Source organism: Mobula hypostoma, chromosome 7 (genome assembly GCF_963921235.1).
Source record: "Mobula hypostoma chromosome 7, sMobHyp1.1, whole genome shotgun sequence".
In the NCBI taxonomy this organism is placed as follows: Eukaryota; Metazoa; Chordata; class Chondrichthyes; order Myliobatiformes; family Myliobatidae; genus Mobula; species Mobula hypostoma.
In genome coordinates, this window is record NC_086103.1 from 63,190,448 (window position 1) to 63,213,401 (window position 22,954).

At 38.9% G+C, this 22,954-nt stretch overlaps 1 protein-coding gene across 3 annotated transcripts in view; it reads right to left on the bottom strand.

The window, feature by feature from the left end:
- Window positions 1-2,352: 2,352 nt before the first annotated feature.
- Window positions 2,353-22,954, bottom strand: part of LOC134349355 (uncharacterized protein KIAA0232-like) — a 57,341-nt gene continuing 36,739 nt past the window's right edge. For all 3 annotated transcript variants that reach the window (XM_063053537.1, XM_063053538.1, XM_063053539.1), the window contains 4 exons: window positions 19,905-22,947; window positions 18,683-18,773; window positions 5,788-5,864; window positions 2,353-5,103 (listed from right to left, as the gene is read on the bottom strand). In XM_063053537.1, coding sequence (XP_062909607.1) covers window positions 5,014-5,103; window positions 5,788-5,864; window positions 18,683-18,773; window positions 19,905-22,739 — 3,093 coding nt within the window. In that variant the 5' untranslated portion in view covers window positions 22,740-22,947 and the 3' untranslated portion in view covers window positions 2,353-5,013. The remainder of the gene's footprint in view (window positions 5,104-5,787; window positions 5,865-18,682; window positions 18,774-19,904; window positions 22,948-22,954) is intronic.

Genomic DNA, 22,954 nt, shown 5'->3' on the forward strand with positions numbered 1-22,954 from the left:
TGAACCAATTTTTCCTGTAATTTGAGAAGTTAAGAAATTTGAAGTTGCGAGAGGAGCATATAAGACTTGTATTCTTTGATGTGATTTCTGAAATGATTAGTTGTTTTTATTTGTTTTAAATCATAACAATGCCAACAACAGTGGTGCAGTTTTTAAAGAAACTTGATACTGTTCATGAAACTAAAAAGCAAATTAAAACTAAAAACTGGAAATCTAAAGATCTTTCTCTCCAACATGCTTTGCGAACATGTACAGTAAGTCCTCCATAGAATCATTTAAAGTAATGGTAAAACAGGAAAACAAGAGAAATAATCAGTTACCCAAACTTTGCTGGGACTTGCCCCGCTAATACGATGAACTAGACACCACTTTGATCTGCACCGGGGATTTGGATCTAGGGACTCATGTTGGTTTGGAATGCTGTTGTTGTTGCTGATTGCTTCTATTATTTGCATGATTTGTTTTGATGCTTTTTTCTCTTTCTCTGTGGGCATTGGAGGTTGGTCTTATTTTTTAAAATTGCATTCTTTGGAGTTTCGTGCTTTGCAACTGCCTGTTAAGCAAACAAATCTCAAGGATGTACAAGTTATAAATTATTTGATAATAAACGCACTTTGAATCTTGAATCTTATCATTTAGCTTTAGGTTCAAATTTTTGCAGGGCACGATGGAATAATGTACGAGAATTTATCAACTCAAACCAAGTATTTACTTCTTTAGAAGCTATTTGCAGTTACCATGTTTTAGTATTTTGGATTTGATTTGCTTTTACTCTTTCAACCGATTACTCATGGCTTTGTCTGAAAACTTAACTCTTCAATTCTGATCGGGAAGGCCTTCAAGTATTCTTTACAATGCCAGTGACTTACATAAAGGTTCAGGTGGTAACCAAGGCTGCACTTGGCTGTGCATTTATCCTTGCAGCCCATAGGAGACCTGGTGTAAAAGCATATGTAACACCATGGGAAAGGGTTCACTGCTAATGTAATGGTTTCTCTGTAGCTGCAGTGTTTGGGTTATGACTAGAGATATTGAGGGCTTTGGAATGTGTGCTGGCCAATGAGGGGAGTTGTTTTTCTTTCTTATGGGCCCAAGAGGAGGGATTTTGCAGGCTTTTGTTTGGGAGAAGATGGAAGACCAGGGAGAGGTCGCGGACTGCAGGACTGAGCGGACCTGGAATGGGGTCAGGAGTTGACAATGGCCAGAGGAAATCAATGGAGAAGGGACAGGAGAACAGTGAGCTCTGTGTGCATTACAATGGGCCCTTTTTCTTTGTTTTAGTAACCGTATAGTCAAATTAATTATAAAGCTCAATCATTTAATTGCATATTGTGTACTGTTTGCTATTTTGTGGTACTGATTTGTAACAGGGGAACACATCTCACAGCATCCACCCAAACAAAATTTCTCAAGTTCGGGCGGCCTGGAGGCTTTCTCCACCTAGATTAATGCAGCTGGCTGAACCTGCGGGTTACACATAAAATTGATTTATCCCAATGTAGAAACTCAGCACCTTAATGTATCAGCGAACTGGGGTTCATCACTGGGTCGAAAGGTATGAGGATTAGGCTTAAACCATGAACATCAGATTCTGGATGGGTAGGGTATATCAGAGGTTCTGATGGTATGAAATAGTTTGTGTGTGTGCAGGATGATACCAGTAGAGATGCTGTTCCACTAATTCCTAGAGAATAAGATCAACATTGATGAATTTGGATCAACTCATATGGATATCTGGCTGCTTTTATTTTTAGTGACTGAATGCTTCAATCTGTCCAGCAATATTTTTACAGTGATGTATCCCAAAATCAAAAGAAGGGAGCCAAATATATTTATAAGTCAGATCTAGTAAATGCTAGAAACTTCTGTGAACATCTCTCTAAAAACAATTAGAATTGTAATCGAAATGTTACTTGAAACATGACGATTGCTCTATGCGTTCAGAAAATGTACAGGATTGCAGGAGTGGAGGTACTTGTACGTTTCAGCTTGTTTTGGTGAATTGGAACATACAAGCTGAAACTCACAGGGTTCACTGAAAAAAATATGCCATTGTAATATTTAACAAAAAAAGTGCTGGGGTATTAATTGTTGATTCCTGCAAGCACTAGGGTGCTGGATGATTAGTTTTACTCAAATGAAAAAAAAATCTTTATCAATTTCAACCCTGAATAAAGTAATTATAAATTATGCTCCCAGATTTTTCTTGTTTTAGAATAGCCAGCAGGAAGTGGAAGGAACAGAATTGAGCTAATAATGATCATGTTATAAATACTTACGAACATCAACTGTAATGAAACTAGTTGCTATTAAAAACAAGGCTTACCAAACATTAGTTAACACTGATTTTATTTTGTTATGCAAAATGTTTGACAATGAAACAGTATCCAAGTAAAAATGCATTTAATAAAAATTCCACAGAATACAATCAGCACATCCTAAGAAGATATAAAATCAAACACAGGCATTTGTATGTGTATAACCGTCACCTTAATGGATGATGCATTTAATGGACAATCTTCTGTGGCACTAAATTACAAAACTAAAAATTCAGAAAATAACTGTTGGCAAATAGTTCTTTAGTCAGAGCATTGAAAAGCAGCTAGAAGTTAAGGAATTTTCTGTATAAATAACTTGCTTTATGTAGAATTGTTTCTATATACTTACACTGCTTTCCTTAGCTGATAATGTAGGATCAGCTCTGCGTTCAAAAACATTCTGCCATTATTTACCAGCATCTATCTACAACCTTTAGTTACAGTTCTGCCAATATCACACTTATGCAGAATTAGTAAATGCAGATTTCTGTGATTTTCCTTCCAATAAAATGCAAGGTCTTAAGATTTCACTCAGATTTTTAAAGAAAATCTGCATTCTGATGTCTTTAATCAATGTAATCATAAAATTGGTCAGTGATGAAACCTAATATAAATAGAAATGCAAATCAACTTCCACCACATCATTTTATAAAGTACATTGTTAACTACTTTTTAATCATTAAAAGTATTTGAAAACTTCACTACCACTTAATCTTAGCACAGCCCCATTGTGTAAATAAATAACAGCTGGCAATATTACATTAAAAGTGATACTATTAAATAGAAATTTAACCAGACAGGCTCTGTTCAAACTTGGCATTGTGCTGAACTATCTGACCCTGACCTCTGTGAGGTGGCAGTACAAGTGCTCCAATTGGACTCAGCACCTCAGCAGATCTAGAAGGTGAGAAGAGGGAAAATAGGTAATCTTGCCACTGAGACTGGAAAGTGCATGTGTGTGCCAGTTAGGCCACCAATGGATTCAGCTGCAAAGTCCTCTATGTCAAAAAGTCCAATGACATCATCAAGACCACTGAAGCTCTGAATGAGTGAAGTGACAGAAGGTTGTCAGGATTTGATGAAATGTATAAAATGTGAATCACCAGCATGAGCCAGGGGAAGGCAAGTCTCTCCCCCACACCCACATAGTTTCCCACAACAGCAATAACATGCATTTATTTGTATAAAGTATTTACGAAAAATTTAAAAAAATAAAAAGGCACTAAGAAATTGTCACTGAATATGGTTCAATGAAAAAAGAAACCTTTTACAATTTGAACCATACAGAATTACTAGCTTATATGTGGATGATAAGGGTCCTTAGGCATGAAGCTATAAGCCTGTATTTTCTTCCCTGATGGAAGACAAATAAGCACCATTAAAGGATATTAAGGAATACAAGTATGGGCACTTGTTTCAATCACGTACTATCAGGTTAGCAAAATTACAACCTGAATATTGAACCTAAGTAGGAAGATATTGTATAACACATGCCAAATAAGTTAAGCAGTTCAACATTTTGCTACAAACTTTATTGGAAACTCACAATGTGGCAACTTTGCCAAATAATGTCTAAGAGGCATGGGTATTGAGTACCGCACTTATGCAATTGCCAATTCTTCTCATACATTTAATGCCAATGGATTACAAAGATAGGATAATGTGAAGCTTCCAAGTTCAATTTAGTTTAGGTTCATGGCTTAATTAAGCACAGCTACAATAAAAGTTAACATACTGTATGTGACACTACATTATCAAGTATATTTATCCATGTACCACTCAGCTACTGAACACAGTATAAAAATATATTACTCAAATATAACCTAGATGAAAATGACAAAATGACAGAACACATCTAAAAATACTAATACAAAGTAAATCTTTTAAGATTTACATTTTAGAACCAGCAAATGACTAAAGGATTAAAATAGCTTTTTATTAATTCACTCTTTATTTAGTACTTTTAGAAGTATAAAATGAATAAAATACATGACGCTGCAGCATGTAGGTTTTTGCGCAAGTGTGAAATTTTTATAAATCACAATTTCAACAAGCCAGAATAATTACAGGATGTCTTTTATATAAGTGAAAACACCTGTAATGCACTGAGAATTGAGAGGCATTCTGCATGTTTCTTTTAAGTATATTTGAAGCATCCTGTGGTGCAACTGTTAAGTTAAAATATATCTGATAATTAATGTAGTTCTTGGACTGCAGATTTATTACAAATATCCTTACCAAGAAGCCCAATTTACTTCTCATAAATATACGCAACTAACTGTACCAGCAATTTAAACTTTTAAGTCCTTTGCTGGCACTAATAAATAAAATCGTATTTTGCCAGAACCTCATCTCCTTAAGTTGACATAGAATTTTTAAGTTGTAGTACGTATTTTACTTTAGTTGTGAGAAACCTTTTTGAATACAAAAACCACTCTGGACCGACCAAACAATCACAAGTACTGCATGCAGCAAAGTGAACTGTCCCCTTTTTTCACCCCATTCAGTGATAGGTATCACACTATTTAGAACTGCATCATTTACAGATTCAGTAAGAAACAATAGAAACCCTGAACAATACAAGGTGTTTCTTTGACCTCAATAGGTAGCCCCTTTAACGGAAGCTGTTCTTTCTGCTGGGGAAAAAGATAAACCAAATTATAATATAACTATCCAGAGTTCTTCTAATGTAGCCCTATGTTTTACAGTCTTTCACACTTCTGAAGAACTTTTGATCTGTTTTCGGATCCTCTGGGTTAACATCTGTTTCATTACATCTTGTAAGCTGGAAGAAAATACAAAATTGTAGATGTTTCAATTGTATTTCCATAAGGAGAAATGTACAATTTCTCAATTAATGTTTTAAAATGTGCCAGAAGTGTCAGTTTTAGAAGGCAAGCCTCAGATCACATACTCATGCAGTATGGCATTCAGTATGCCCAACTAAGTTTAAGCAATGGGCCTGTTTCACTAAACAGCACTTAAGGTTTTGAACAAATCCACACACATTAAACATGTTACAATTCTTAGCTGCAGCTAATGGTCAGTAAACAAGTGAGAGGCTATTTCTCTGTACGCCACAGAGCAAATGCAATGGAAGAATTTCAGTTTCCTTTCAAATGAGAAGCAGGCATTGAATAGATTCTAGATATTCATTGTGCAGTATTGGTATTAACAATTCTATACATATGAAAATTAAAGCACAAGAGGACTATGACAATTTCTGAGTTAAACTATGCCACTGAGAAGACTACTTCTGTTTAAAAACTGTGCAATTTACACATTGCACATACATCTATTCATCTCTCTTTAGAGGATTATGCAAGTTACATTTTTGAGGGGTGTTTGTCATTGAATGCTACATATTAATAATTCTACTGCTTCAACAAATGATGGCCCACGGTGAGGTTTGTTATCCCAAGCATAAAATCACTGAAAGCAGAAAGCTTTCAAAAATCATTGGACTTACCAATTCTTTGTGTTCTTCATGTAGCGAGGACTCAGCAACCAGTGAAGCTGCAGTAATACTGGAATTTCTGCAGCAATCTGAATTGAAAAAACATCGGTGAGCTTAACGTACTCCATTCTCCTCCGGTAAACTAACTTTCTCCTTCTTGCAGATATTAATCATTGCTGATGTTGCAAAGGTCAATATCTACCCAAGACTTATACAGGCAAAAATAAAAGTTTCTTATGTGAAACTACACATTGAATACCAATAAATTGAGAACTGAAGCCCTCTGTTTAACCCTGAAATACGGTTGGACATTTTTCCTTAAAGGGGTCAGAAGCTAGCAGTATTGCAGCTTTTTCCTGCAATTAGCAGCAGCAACTCAAACATTTCTCAGCTGAGATTAGACAATTCAATAAATAGGCCTAAATCTTAATCAGACATGTGTAATGTAGAATCAATTGATCTGCAATTACTTACAATGCTACTAGGGATAACTATGGACTGAAAAACGACGACTTAGTTCATAACAGCACATTCTGAATTGGAAGGTGCAATTTTAGTCATTCATTTATCTGACCTCATTTTTCTACAGTAGCTGAAGATAGGTGTTTCCCAAGAACTTGGCCAGTATTTCATACGTAGACAATACAAATAATTACTCATCTCATTTGCTTTTCGTGGAAGGTGATGAATTAAATATCACCCGCTGTGTACACTTAGTGGTCATTTTTATTCGGTATACCTGCTTGTTAATGCAAAGATCCAATCAGCCAATCATGTGGCAGCAACTCAGTGCTTAAAAGCATGCAGACATGGACAAGGGGTTCAGTTGTTGTTCAGGCCAAATATCAGAACAGGGGAGAAATGTGATTTTTGACTGTGGAATGATTGCTGGTGCCAGACAGGGTAATTTGAGTATCTCAAAACCCGCTGATCTCCTGGGATTTTCACACACAGCAGTTTCTAGAGTTTACAGAGGGATGGTGCATAAAACAAAAAAAAACATCCAGTGAAAACTTATGAATGAGAGGTCAGAGGAGAATGGCCAGACTGGTTCAAGCTGACAGGAAGGCAACAACACTTTACAATAGTGGTGTGCAGAAGAGCATCTCTGAACACACAAGGTGAACCTCAAAGTGAATGGTTTACAGCAACAGAAGACTACACACACTCAGGAGCCACTTTATTAGGTACAGAGGTACCTAATAAAGTGGCCAGAGTGTTTGTTTATATTGCAAATATGACTATACTTCAAAAATAACTCACCAGGTGTGAAGATATTTAAACTAAGGCTCTGGTACCCCTTTCAATGAATACATATGTATCTGTAGTTAAAACTAACAATGCAACTGCCATCTTTATGTGATGTGCTCCTTCTCCCCACAAAAGATTTCTGTTCCTATCACCTTTAGCACCGGTCCGCTGATTTTAGTAAAACATTATTTTGTACTGCCCTGGGTAAGAGTTCTACTGCTATGCTGTGTGGTACTTCTATTTTAACAAATTTCTGTAAAACCGGTGTGTTCTGCTAGTAATAGTACTTTGGCTTCAGTTAAAGATAAAGAAGCCATGCTGCCCAACTTAGGAATGTGGTGTCAGTCTTGGTATGTGCTGTAACTCTGCCCGGTGGAACATTGGGGGGGTGGGGGGTGGAGTGCTGGGAAGGCGCAGTTTTCTGAAGGACAGCAGTCTGGCTTCAGGGCGTTTTTTTTTGTTTTGTGGTAGGAGCTGTGGAGCAGGGCACAAGGGAAGATGCTGCAGAATGCCGCTCAAAGGGAAGTCCCTGTTGTAAGAAGTGCTTTGTGCAGATAAATAGGTCCAAGGAGGAAGGGCTAATACTCCTGAGACAGCCAGTTTGTTCGAGATGGTCTTTGAGGGAAATCTGGACTGTGGAAGGTGCCTTCACACAGACCATGGGGTAGCACACAAGTAAAACAATACACCTGACTACTCCAGAAACAGACTCTATAATACTTATGTGCACTTTGAACAGTATTAGCTGGAATAGGCCCTTGCATTTCTCTTTTTTTTTCCTGTAACTTTAAATTTGGTAAATATATTTCTTTATAATTTTTATACTGGTGTAAGACACATTAATTTTCTGGTGAACACTATTAGAGATTAGAGCGATGGAGGATACTCCTTTCAGAGATAAGTCTTGATGGTGAGCACCAGTGGAGGTTGAAGATATTCGGCAGCATCTGCTGAAACAGAAGGAAGCTGGAAATATCACTGAGTCACCCACAGTGGTGGTGAAGAAGAATAATGGGAACGTACAAATGTGTGTTTATTATCAAACACAACAGAAATATGGTCCCAGAGCAATTTACTGTTCCACAGATCAAGGATGCTCTGTCCACCTGAGCAGAGCAAAATGGTTCAGTGTCAGATCCAAGGAGTGGGCATCATCAGATATCCATGAGTAAAGCTGATAAGGAGAAGACAGCTTTCATATGTCCACTTGGATTCTTTCAGTTTGAAAGAATGCCTCAGGGCACATCAGGAGCACCAGCTACTCTTCAACGCGTCATTAGAGAAGACCATTGGGGACATGAACCTGCTTAAGGTACTGGTGTACATGGATGATTTCAGTGTTCGGGTCAACACTGGAGGAGCATGAGACGAGGCTACTGAAGGTGTTAGCCAGCCTAAAAGCTGAAGGTTTGAAACTGTTACCGCACAAGTGCCGGATCTGTAAGATGTCAGTCAACTATGTCGGTCACCTAGTCTCTCAGGATGGAGTGGCTATGGATCTGTCCAAGATAAAGGTGGTAACCACATGGCCAAGGCCCAAGAATGTGTGTGCCCTACGTTCATTCCCTGGGTCCTGTGGGTAATACCGGAGATTTGTGAAGCCACACTTTGAATCAGTTTCTAAGTGGTTACCCTCCCTTGGGGAAGAAAGGGAGGAGAACAAGAGGAGGCAAGAGCCACAATAAACCTTCAGAGTGTGAAGAGGCACTTCAGGTGCTGAAAGAGTTGCTGACTAAAGCACCTGTGCTGGCCTTTTTCAACTCCCCAGTTGCTGCATGTACTGCACACAGATACCAGCCATAAGCGATTAGGTGGTGTTCTATATTAAGACCAAGGTAAAGGGTTGACACCTGTTGCTTTTTTTTAGCTGGAGTCCATCACCATCCGAATGAAACTACCCTGGAGTTTCTGGCATTAAAATCAGCCATGGTGGACAATTTTGAGGTGAGGACTGAAAACAATGAACTGACCACTGTATATTCTGATCATGGCGAAGTTGGACGCCACAGATCATTGTGTTGGTGTTGTTTGCTTATGGTTTCAGCCACGGAGTCAGAACATTGACGTCGGTGCACTGTCACGAAGTTACATGAGTTGCAGGGCATAGATGGAGAGTGGGAGGACGTTCCTGCCTCTGGTGTTAAAGCAATGTGCCAGCTTTCCACAGTGGGGAAATTTGGGCCAAGGCTATGTCCTGATAAAGTGGTGGATGACTGTGTGACGAGGCATAACTCAAATGCCACCTATGAATTTTTTGATGATAAAACCATTGTTGGCAGAATCTCAGATGGAGATGAAAGAGCGTACAGGAGTGAGATATACTTGCTAGTTGAGTGGTGTCGCAGCAACAACCTTGCACTCAATGTCAGAATTTTACAAATAAATGGGATCCAGGGCAAGACAGTAAATGGATTCATGGTAGGAGTCAGAGGCTGGCTATGGAAGGTAGCTTTTCAGATAAGGAACCTATAACCAATAGTGTAGCACAGTGGTCAGTGCTGAGACTGTTATTGTTTGTTGTATACATTAATAATTTGGAAGAGAATATAGGTGGCAATGGTTTAACATTTACAAAATTAGCATATGGAGGACAGTGAAGAAATCTGTCTAGGTTACAAGATCTAGATAAACTGGAGAGGTGAGCAAAGGAATGGCAGATGGAATTTAACTTGGATAAGGAATATATTTTTGGAAGATAAACTAGAACAATATATGCAGTGAATGGCAGTGCTCTGGGGAATGTTTTTGAACAATGATAAATTGGGGTACATACTAGTCAATAGTTTCCTGACAAGTGGACAGAGTGGCAAAAAAGATGTAGAGTATTACACACAAAATGCTGGAGGAACTCAGCAGGCCGGACAGCATCTAAGGAAGACAGTAAACAGTTGATGTTTTGGGCCAAGACCCTTCATCAGGAATAGAGTTCCTCCAACATTTTCTGTGTATTACTTTGATTTCGAGCATCTGCAGATGCTGAAGGTGTATGGTATGTTTGCATTCAGCAGCTGAGGCATGGAGTATAGGAATCAGAGTATCATGTACAAATGGGTGGTTAGGCTACACTTTACTCTGAGTAGTGTGTGTAATTTTGGTCACCACACTACAGAAAAGATGTGATTAAGCTAGAGAGGGTGCTAATAAGATTCACAAGAATATGGGCTCGGCGAGCCTGAGTTATAAGAAAACAGGATAGGCTGGGACAGTTTCCCTGGAGTGAAGCACACTAAGGGATGACCTTATAGAAGTTTATAAAATTAAAATGGGCAGAAAGCAAGTCTTTTTTCCAGGGCGGGGGAGCCTAAAAACTAAGAGGCATAGATTTAAGATGAGAAGGGAAGTATTTAAAGGAAATCTGAGGGGCAAATTTTTCAGAGAGTAGTGTTTTTATGGACCAAGTTGCCACAGGAGATGGTAGAGACAGATACAATTATAATGCTTCAAAGTCATTTTGACAGGAAAGGTTTAGATTAAATGGACCAAATGTAGGCAAGGTGTGACTAGCATAGATGGGCCACTTGGTCAACACGGACAAGTTAGGGTGAAGGGGATGTTTCTGTGCTACAGAACTTGAAACATCTATTATCTTTCACTACTGCCACTCCACCCAACTGAAACCTGAGCTGAATAGCTCAAGAAGGGTAGTCCCGTTACTAGAGCAGTTTGTTTCCTTGGAAAAGTTAGGGGCAACCTGTATATGATTTGCATTGAATTTGGCATTAATACTGAGTTGAAATTCTGATGCTGGGATATTATTTTTTCAGCACCAGTAAATTCCAAGAGCTTGAGTGTTTCTTGATGCTAATGAAAACTTATACAGTTTTCGCGTCCCTTAAACACACATTACTTTTTGGGCTTTCAACAGGGATACAAGAAATGTACATCAGAATATATTTGGAAATTGAAACATGACTATTGTGCAGCAGGTCCCTACAGATTTCCATTACGACCACTGTTCTTATTGTTTATGTACTTCAGATAAATTATATTACTGTTTGCTTGTGAATGAAGCAGTATTAGCAATGTAGTAAACAGTGAACAGGATAGGGCAGACTTCAGGATGGCATAAAATGGCGAACTGAGCAGGCATCTGGAATTAATGCACATAAATATGAGCTACTTGGGGGAGATAAAGAAAGCTAATTTGTTGAGTGTGGTAAAGGAAACTGATATAAAGGAAGCAGAGTCATAGAAAATTACAGCACAGAAACAGATTCGGCCCATCTAGTCTGTGCCAAATTAATGTTCTGCCATGTTCCATTGACCTGCATCTGGACCATAGCCCTCCCAACCATGTTCTTATCCAAACTTCTCTTAAATGTTGAAATCAAACCTGCATCCACCAGCTCCGCTGGTAGCTCATTTCACTCTCACCACTCTGAGTGAAGAAGTCCCCCCTCATGTTTCCTGTAAACATTTAACCTTTCACCCTTAACTGATGACCTCTAGTTCTTCTCTCACCCAACTTCAGTGGAAAAGCCTGCTTGGATTTAACTGATCTATACCCCTTATTATTTTATGTACCTCTCAAATCTCCCCTCATTCTTCTATGCTCCAGTGAAATAAAGTCATAACCTTTGCAATCTTTCCCTATAACTCAAGTCCTGGCAACAACCTTTTAAAATTTCTCTGTACTCTTTCAATCTTATTGATATCTCTTCTGTAGGTAAGGGACTAGAACTGCATCAAAAACTCCGAAGTAGCTTCACCAATGTCTTATACAACTTCAACATAATATCCCAACTCCTGTATTCAATACTTTTATTTATGAGGGCCAATGTACAAAAAGCTCTCTTTACGATCCTATCTACCTGTGACACCACTTTCAAGGACTTATAGATCTGTATTTCCAGATCCCTGTTCTACTGCTCTCCTCAGTGTCCTACCATTCACTATGTAAGACGTACCCGTTTTATTTCCCCCCAAAGTGCAACACCTCATACTTGTTTGCATTGAATTTCATCTTCCTTTTCTCTGCCTATTTTTCCAGCTGGCCCAGATCCCACTGCAAGCTTTGATAGACTTCTTCATTGTCCACTATGCCTCCAAGCTTGACATCATCTGCAAATTTGCTAATCTAATTTACCATTTTATCATCCAGAACGTTGATACACTAAATGACAACAATGGACCCAGTGCCGATCCCTGCGGTACACCACTATAGATAGGCTTGAAGTCAGAGATGCAACCATCTACCACAGCTCTCTGGCTTCTCCCACAAATCCAATGTTGAATCCAATTTACTATGTCATCTTGAATTTCAATTTAATGAACCTTCTTGACCAACATCCCACGTGGGACGTTCTCAAAGGTCTTGCTAAAATCCATGTAGACTACATCCATTGACCTTCCTTCATCAATTTTACTGGTATCCTCCTTGCAAAACTCAATTAAGATTGGTTACACACAAGCAATCATGTTTACAGTTTTAACAATGGCAGAACAATTTAGTAAGGAAGCTAAGAATTTGGGATACTTTGGGCACTAAATACAAAAACAAAGTTGTGATAAGTTTTAACAAGTAACTGATTAGTCATTTGCTAAAGAAATTAGTTATGCCTCAGAAAGGTCGTCATGGTCTAGGCAAGGATACAGGAGTTTATCAGAATATTAATTGCAGTTTCTCATCCTTATGTGGAGGAATGAGAGACTCTGATGCTACTCTCAGAGCAGAGACTCCTAAAACAAAGATCAGATGGAGGCTTTCAGAATTATGAGAGGTTTTCTTAGAATCAGTACAGTTATGTATATATTTTTCCTGTACAAGTGATCAGTAACCAGAATCACAGATTTATAATAATTGGCAAAAGCACAGGCAGTTTTAACTTTAAACAGAGGATTGTTAAGTTCTGGAATGGACTAAAAGGTGATGGAATCTGATCCCAACAAGAACTTTCAAAATATGACTGGACAGGGAGGAATTTGTAGACTTATGGAGGAGAAATGTGGGTGTGGGAACCTTTGGCTAACACTTTCAAAGGGCAAAGAGGCACAGTAGGATGCCAGAGCTGTTGTGTTGTTAGCTGCCCATGAGCCAGTAACACTGAATGGTACCATGTTATGTCAGTGGATAATCTGAATCCTGATAGTATGGTAGATTTCTGAGGCTTCAGTTTCTTATTTAAAATGTTCCTATGAATGGATTTTTGTGAACTATGTAGTCATACTGCACAGAAACATATCCTTCTGCCCAAATGGTCTCGAGATTAAGATTCCCAACTAAGCTAATCCCATTTACCCAGAGTCAAGTTAACAAGTTCTTCTATCATATTTATACAAAAAGGTGGAGCAGCGACTGTACTTCATCAGAAGTTTGAGGAGATTTGAATGTCACCAAAGACTTTTAACAAATTTTTAGATTTACCGTGGAGAACATTCTAACTGGTTGCATCACCATCTGGTATGAGGTGGCCACTGCACAAGATTGGAAAAAGCTGCAGAGGGTTTTAAACTCAACCAGTTACTTAATGGGCACTAGCCTCTCCAGCATAGAAAATATCTTCAAAAGATGGTATCCATCATGAAGCACCCCCATCACACAGGACATGCTCTTTTATTACTACCTTCAGAGAGGATGAACCTGAAGACACACACTAAATGGTTTAGAACAGTTTCTTCCCCTCTGCCATCAAATTTCTGAATGGACAACGAACCAACTCATGAACACTACCTCACTATTTTTGTTCTCTTCTGCACTAGTTTAATTTTTAAACCTTGCACTCAGTGGCTACTTTATTAGGTACACCTGTTCATTAATACAAATGCCTAGTCAGACAATCATGTGGCAGCATATCAATGCACAAAATCATGCATACATGGTCAAGAGTCAGTTATTGTTCACAGAAAACATCAGAACAGGAAAAAAGTGTGATCTAAGTCACTTTGACTGTGGAATAATTGTTGGTGCCAGGCTTGAGTATCTCAGAAACTGCAGATCTCCTGGGATTTTCATGGACAAATCTTGAGTTTACAGAGAATGGTATGAAAAACAAAAAAAAAATCCAGAGAGCAGTGTTTGTGGGTGACAAGACCTTATTAATGACAGTTGTCAGAGGAGAATGGCCAGACTGTTCAAGCTGACAGGAAGCCGACAGAATTTCAAATAATCATGTGTTACAACAATGGTGTGCAGTAGAGCATCGCTGAGTGCTCAAAAAACATCCAACCATGAAGTGGATGGGCAACAGCAACAGAAGAACATTAACATTTACTCAGCGGCCATTTTATTAGGTACATAAGGTACCTAATAAAATGACCACTGTGTGCATATTTCTTATTGTAATTTGTACTTTTTTTAAGCACTGTACTGTTGCCACAAAACAACAAATTACATGACATGGGTCAATGATAATAAACCTGATTCTGAACAATAGGGCTAATACAAGAGAACATAATTTTAAGGTGACTGAAAGAAATTATAAGGTGGGGGGTGCGGGATGTCAGAGATAGTTTTTATTTTACACAGACTGGTAAGTACATGTAACACATTGCTGGGGGTGATGGTTGGGACAGATATACAGTGGTATGCAAAGGTTTGGGCACCCCTGGTCAAAATTTCTGTTACTGTGAATGGTGTGAGTAGAAGATGAACTGATCTCCAAAAGTCATAAAGTTAAAGATGAAGGCAAACAACAGGAATTCTGCAGATGCTGGAAATTCAAGCAACACACATCAAAGTTGCTGGTGAACGCAGCAGGCCAGGCAGCATCTATAGGAAGAGGCGCAGTCGACGTTTCAGGCCGAGACCCTTCGTCAGGACTAACTGAAGGAAGAGTGAGTAAGGGATTTGAAAGCTGGAGGGGGAGGGGGAGATGCAAAATGATAGGAGAAGACAAGAGGGGGAGGGATAGAGCCGAGAGCTGGACAGGTGATAGGCAAAAGGGGATACGAGAGGATCATGGGACAGGAGGTCCGGGAAGAAAGACGGGGGAGGGGGGGTGACCCAGAGGATGGGCAAGAGGTATATTCAGAGGGACAGAGGGAGAAAAAGGAGAGTGAGAGAAAGAATGTGTGCATAAAAATGAGTAACAGCTGGGGTACGAGGGGGAGGTGGGGCCTAGCGGAAGTTAGAGAAGTCAATGTTCATGCCATCAGGTTGGAGGCTACCCAGACGGAATATAAGGTGTTGTTCCTCCAACCTGAGTGTGGCTTCATCTTTACAGTAGAGGAGGCCGTGGATAGACATGTCAGAATGGGAATGGGATGTGGAATTAAAATGTGTGGCCACTGGGAGATCCTGCTTTCTCTGGCGGACAGAGCATAGATGTTCAGCAAAGCGGTCTCCCAGTAAAGATGAAGCCACACTCAGGTTGGAGGAACAACACCTTATATTCCGTCTGGGTAGCCTCCAACCTGATGGCATGAACATTGACTTCTCTAACTTCTGCTAGGCCCCACCTCCCCCTCGTACCCCAGCTGTCACTCATTTTTATGCACACATTCTTTCTCTCACTCTCCTTTTTCTCCCTCTGTCCCTCTGAATATACCTCTTGCCCATCCTCTGGGTCACCCCCCCCCCCCCGTCTTTCTTCCCGGACCTCCTGTCCCATGATCCTCTCGTATCCCCTTTTGCCTTATCACCTGTCCAGCTCTCGGCTCTATCCCTCCCCCTCCTGTCTTCTCCTATCATTTTGCATCTCCCCCTCCCCCTCCAGCTTTCAAATCCCTTACTCACTCTTCCTTCAGTTAGTCCTGACGAAGGGTCTCGGCCTGAAATGTTGACTGCGCCTCTTCCTATAGATGCTGCTTGGCCTGCTGCGTTCACCAGCAACTTTGATGTGTGAAGTTAAAGATGAAACATTCTTTTCAACATTTTAAGAATAGAGTATTATTTTTGTTTTGTACAATTTTAGAGTGAAAAAAGGAGCACCATGCAAACATTTGGGCGCCCCAAGAGATTTGAGCACTCAGATAACTTTTACCAAGGTCTCAGACCTTAATTAGCTTGTTAGGGCTATGGCTTGTTCACAGTCATCGTTAAGAAAGGCCAGGTGATGCAAATTTCAAAGCTTTATAAATACCCTGACTCCTCAAACCTTGTCCCAACAATCAGCAGCCATGGACTCCTCTAAGCAGCTGCCTAGCACTCTGAAAATTAAAATAAATGATGCCCACAAAGCAGGAGAAGGCTATAAGAAGATAGCAAAGTGTTTTCAGGTGCCGTTTCCTCAGTTCGTAATGTAATTAATGGCAGTTAACAGGGATGGTGGAGGTCAAGTTAAGATCTGGAAGACTACGAAAACGTTCCAAGAGAACTGCTCGTAGGATTGCTAAAAAGGCAAATCAAAATCCCCATTTGACTGCAAAAGACCTTCAGGGAGATTTAGCAGACTCTGGAGTGGTGGTACACTGTTCTACTGTGCAGCGACACCTGCACAAATATGATCTTCATGGAAGAGTCATCAGAAGAAAACCTTTCCTGTGTCCTCACCACAAAATTCAGTGTCAGAAGTTTGCAAAGGAACATCTAAACAAGGCTGATGCATTTTGGAAACAAGTTCTGTGGGCTGATGAAGTTAAAATAGAACTTCTTGGCCGAAATGAGCAAAGGTATGTTTGGAGAAAAAAGGGTGCAGAATTTCATGAAAAGAACACCTCTCCAACTGTTATGCACAGGGGTGGATCGATCATGCTTTGGGCTTGGTGTTGCAGCCAGTGGCACGGGGAACATTTCACTGGTAGAGGGAAGAATGAATTCAATTAAATGCCAGCAAATTCTGGAAGCAAACATCACACCGTCTGTAAAAAAGCTGAAGATGAAAAGAGGATGGCTTCTACAACAGGATAATGTTCCTAAACACACCTCAAAATCCACAATGGACTACCTCAAGATGCGCATACGGAAGGTTTTGCCATGGCCCTCACAGTCCCCTGACCTAAATGTCATCGAAAATCTGTGGATAGACCTCAAAAGAGCACTGCATGCAAGACGGCCCAAGAATCTCACAGAACTGGAAGCCTTTTGCAAGGAAGAATGGGCGAAAATCCCCCAAACAAGAATTGAAAGAATCTTAGCTAGCTACAGGAAGTGTTTACAAGCTGTGATACTTGCCAAAAGGGGGTGTTACTAAGTACTGACCATGCAGGGTGCCCAAACCTTTGCTTCGGGCCATTTTCCCTTTTTGTTATTTTGAAACTGTAAAAGATGGAAATAAAAAAGTAATCTTGCTTAAAATATTAAAGAAATGTGCCATCTTTAACTTTATGCCTTTTGGAAATCAGGTCATCTTTTACTTGCTTGACTATTCACAGTAACAGAAATTTTGACCAGGGTGCCCAAACTTTTGCACCCAACTATATTAGGGAGATTTAAGAGCTGCTTAAGTAGGCACATGGATGAAATGGAGGGCTATGTGGACGAAAGTGTTAGATTGGTGATATCTTTGGCACAGATTGACCCTAGAGTAAGTTAAAAGGATAGCATAACATCATGGGCTGAAGTGCTTGTACTATACTGTTCTATGTTCTTGACGGGTTTAACTGACAATGAGCAACTATAATTGGTTTGTGAGAACTAAAATAAAAGCAATGTTGATACTCTGCAAGAAACAGCTTATTCTCACAGAATCATACAGTATAGGAAGCAGCCATTGGTCAGTCTTGGCTGTGTTAGTGAACAAATAAAAAAAATTTTCAGATCATTATCTCTGTAGGTAATCAAATACTTTTTTTTTAAAACCTTACTACCCCTATCCACTGTTAATATCCTGCCAGAGGAAGTTTTCATCACATCTCAAACATATCCACCAAATCAACCTCTGCTCCAAGAACTTTTCTCTAAGAATATTACTACCACACTCTGAATGTAACTGAAATCATTTAACCTTGATACTGTTCTACTAAATCAATAGCATCTTTTAACTAAGGCCTTAAATCACAAATATGGGTAATATTTCAGTTACAGCATGTTTTGTAAAGGTTTAGTAACTGCTTTGTAGATGGGGCCCTTGGTGATATATGACCTTTAGAAATAAAGTTTTGCAACTTAACCTTTCACAAAGAAGCTTTAGAGAGGGTGTGGAAGCGATTTACCGGGATGCTGCCTCAAATGGTAAGCATGTCATATAAGTGAGCTAGGGCTTTGCTCTTTGGACCAAAGGAGGATGAAAGGTGACTTCATAGAGGTGTACAAGATGCTAAGAGGCACAGATCGAGTGGACAGCCAGATACATTTTTCCCAGGTGGAAGTAGCTAATGTGCGAGGGGTATGATTTTAAAGAAATTATAGGGGGCATGTCAGAGGCAAATAATTTTTTTTTAAAAAAACACAGAGTTGTGGGTGGGTGGAACACACTGCCAGTGGTGGTGATAGAATCAGATACATTAGGGACATTTAAGATCCTCTTAGGCACATGGATGAAAATTGGAAGGCTATGTGAGAGGGAAGGGTTAGCTTGATCTTAGAGTAGGTTAAAAGGTCAGCATAACATTGTGGACCAGCCTGTACTATGCTGTAATGTTCTATGTTAAAGTCATATACTACAAAATCTCTGGTTCTTGCAGGCTTTTTAAAATGGTGCCAGTTATTTTCCATTGTGGTTCCATAATTTGTATAATTTTGCATTAAACACTATCTATTGAAAAATCTAGACATTTACTCACCAAATGTTATATTAAAAAATGAATAGACTGACAAACCTGCCAAGTTACTACTAACCAGTATTTTTTGCAGAAAGGTGGTCTTCAAGAAGTGGGCAACAGTTTTCTCCGAGATATTCATTGTGTCTTTCTGATTCAGGTAGAGAAACCTAGATGAACATTTTTTTGTACAACTTAATTTGGAAAATCTAATACACAATACATTTATAAGCATACATATTTACAGCACAGTTAAGACTTTATTCAACTGAATGCATCTAAACTACATCTTGCCTACATAATTCAGAACTATACTGCCTGTCAATGTAATTGAGAGTCAAGAAAAATTAAGATCCTTGAACTCTGCTAACAGTTCTATAAACACCAATGGCAGATGCTTCAACAAATGCAAGTGGTAAATGATGCTGGATAGTGGTATTTGGAAATTGAATACGTGATTGTATGGTAGAGCAACAGATGGAAGCTGCTAATACGCTGCTGCTTCAACTCTGTAACTACTGATTGTAGTTCTAATTAGTCAGGTTGTAATCAAATTCTGAAAAAGGAAGCAACACACACACAAAATGCTGGAGGAACTCAGCAGGTCAGGCAGCATCTATGGAAAAGAGAGAACAGTCGATATTTTGGGCCGAGACCTTTCATCAGGAATGGAAAGAAAGAAGTCAGATTAAGAAAGTCGGTTAAGGGGCGGAAGTAGTACAAAGCGGTAGGTGTTAGGTGAAACTGGGTGAGAGAGAGGGATGAAGTAAGGAGCTGGGAAGTTGATTGGCAAGAGGTAAAGGACTGGAGAAGGGGGAACCTAACAGGAGAGGACAAAAGACCATGGAAGAAAAGGAAGGGGGAGGAAAACCAAAGGAGGTAATGTGTAAGTAAAGAGATAATGTTGGGGGGGGTGGGTGGGGAGACACAGGAATGGTGAATGGTGAGGGGGGGGGGGTAATTACCGGAAGTTTGAGGAATTGATGTTCATGCCATCAGGTTGGAGGCAACCCAGATGGAACATTTTGAGCTGCCTCTAAACCTTAGGAACTGTCAGCCTACATTTACAAGCTATCTTAGTGTCAAATTCTTAATAAATGCATGCATTTAACTTAAACAAATGAAACATTTTTTTAAAGTCTTTCAGGTTTTCTGCACTTATTCAAACATTACAGAACCAGTATATTGTTGATAATTTTGATTAATAACAAGAATTGAATTTAGATTCAGACAACTTAAATCAAAATAATATTGTAAGCATTAAATAGATAATGAATAATTAAAAAAATAAATTTACATACCTCTAAATTACTGCACAAAAATGAACAACTTTCCTGACACACTTCATGGTCATCTTTATTTTCTAAATGCTGTAGATCATCTTCTACTTTCATTGTTGAGTTGGAAGCACAAACATTAAGATTTGCTATTTGCTGAGGCATCTTAGAATCCCCATGTTCTGGATGCCTTTCCTGTAACCTTCCCTGGAAAATTTTCAGTTCATCTCCATCAGCATCCACTGATATTAAACTGCTTTTATCCTGATCAGTCTCTTTATTGAACTTCACTTCACACTCCATTTGATGACTCTGCGTGTCTTGTTTAGAAATTCTGCTACGTTTAGATTTCTGTTTATTTAACACAGAAATAGAATGAGATATTACTTCAGAACCACATTGATGTTGGGAAACATTACATTCTGAGTTTTGAACAGGATTGTCCTGCAATCGTGTAAGAACCACTTCTTTTGTAAATAATTGTTCTGAGGTGGGATAAAGGGTCTGTGTAGCTATGCTGATGTGGTCTTGATGTACTGGACTCTGTAATTTTTCATTGTTGGTTATTATTAAATCTGAACTGACTTGGGATATAGTGCTGGGTTGTTGATTCATCTTGCCATTGTCAATTTCTAATGTACTGGTCAGACTAAGCATTTGTGGAACAGAACAATTGAGCTCAAAGGGGAGGAAGGAATTTTCACTTGGCTCTGTGAAGTCATTTAGATAATCATTTAAATTTCCCCACAGATCTTCAGGTAAGACTATAGAAATGTCATTAATTATGTTTTGTTCTATAGATTCTTCATTACCATTTTGTTGAAAATCACAGTTTATCATGGACTTTAAATCTGCAGTAAAGCTACTGGGCTGCAATGTACTAGGAGTTACTGTAGGTTTCAGAAAGGTATTCTCAGAAGATGGAAATTCACTTTGTTTTGTGTTACTCATTGAATGTTGAATGTTCTCTGTAACTGAAGTATCAGTATGATCAGAACCAGTTTTCCACTCACAACAGTGCATCGTGATGTCAACTTTTGTAGAATCCAAAATTTGGGTGTTTCCTAGTTCATCCTCCCAAAAATTACTTTCTGATGTTTGGAGAGGGCATTTAAGTTTCGTAATATTCACATGTTTCATAGGTGTGTCTTTTCCTAAGGAACAAATGCGGCATTTGTCAGTATTTATCCCATCCTGGGAAGGTGCTGCTTTATCTTCCTCTGGTGTAGCTTTCCATATCTCTTCAATTATTCTGGCATTTAAGTTGTCCTTCTTTTCAGAAAGGCTCTCATGACAAATTCCAAAAATTGGATTCCATTTTCCTGTTTCAATCTTGTCTGCTTGATTATTATATTTTGTGATGTCCATTTTTTCTTTTGAAGTCATGACTGGAAGTTCAATTAAAAAGCTGTCATCTAACTGTAGATACTCACTGCCAGGTAGCAAACTAAGTAGGTCATCCTCTGAGCAAGCAGTTGGGATGCCAGTTGTCATGTTTACATTTAATTCAATAGGAAATGTTACTGAATCAATATTTCTTAAAGTGAAAGGGGACATTTTATTATTAGATTTACACAAAACTGACCAAGAACCACAGTCTTCTTTGAATATATTTGAAAAAGTAGTTTCATTTTGAATTGAATCCTTATCTTTAGTGGCATTTAACACTGAAGTTTGAGATTCTAGTGATGAAGGATTCTCACTTTGCCGATTACTTTCACAAGAAAATAGAGCATCATTCTGATCTGTTATAACTGAAAAATATGGTTGTGTTTCACTGGCATCCGAGCGATCAGGCCAGCCATCGTCCTTGTCTGACAAGAGAATAGTGTCTTTGCAAAATGGTTCAATTCCTGTCTTATTAATTAAAGATGAACTGGTAGTGGATGATAACCACAATTTTACATGATCAGAACCAAGCTGGTTTGTACTGGATATAGCCAATGGAGAACTTCTTTCTAGTCCACCCACTGTTGAGCCATCCTCCCAGATATTCAAAGGTAATCCATCTAATATTACATTATGTTCTCCTTGAAACTGCACTTGATCTTCATTTTTCCTTCCAATGTTAAGGATTTCATTTTCTTTTTTGAAATCAAAGCCACAAGAATCCACCAAGGATTGATTAGCACCTTCTTCACAGAAGAGATCCACTGACTTTTCAAGATTAACTAAGGAATCAGAGTTTGATTTAGAACAATCTAAAATCTCACTGAGCTCGGTTTTATCAAGTAATGTTGGTAAATCTACAAAGTGACCATCAACAAATGCACCTGTCCAGAGATGATCTTGAGGACAACTGTCATCAATACACAGATCCCGAATGGATGCTGGCAACTTTTCTAACAGCTCAGCATCAAATGAAGGTAAACTACTCTTATAAGCAGTTTCTAATTTACTTTTTAAATTATTACAGGTTACATTGTCTGACAGTGGCTCTGTATACCACTGTGGTTCTTCTTTGAACTCCTGCCCATGATCCTTAAACTTTGGCTCAGGTGCTATGTTCAAATCTGTACTTTTTCTACCTCCAACTTTTGAAGACTTTTTCCATCTTTTATTATGTCGTTGTTTGTTCAACCCGGTGACTTTGCTTGTATTCTTTCTTAATGAGGGTTTATCAACAGAGCACAGGTTTGATCTAACATGACTTTCTTTATGTGTTTGTTTTCTATCTGTCACCCATCTCTTGCATTGGGTTTGTGGAACTTTGGAAGTTTTAATTTCCTCAGGATTTTCATACAAGTAGTTTTCAGCTTCACTGGAGTCAGAAGAAACAGAACTTGAATGAGCTGGTGCTTGAAGAGAATTATCTTGCATTGATTTTGTTTTCTCAAAACCCAGGATACCATGCATCATTTTTCCCTTGAAAAATAACCAAGATTAATTGCACTGGAAAAATAAAAAGACCGTTTCTTGTGAAACTTGATTTGTTCTTCTATTCTGGTGTATAATCTACACCTTGACTTGCAAAAAAAAGCACCTCAGATTTTACCCCCCGAGTCGTTCTTCCTTATGATCAAGCAGGAATTTTCTCAGCGAATTGTGGAATTGCTTTATTTTTAACCTAAAAA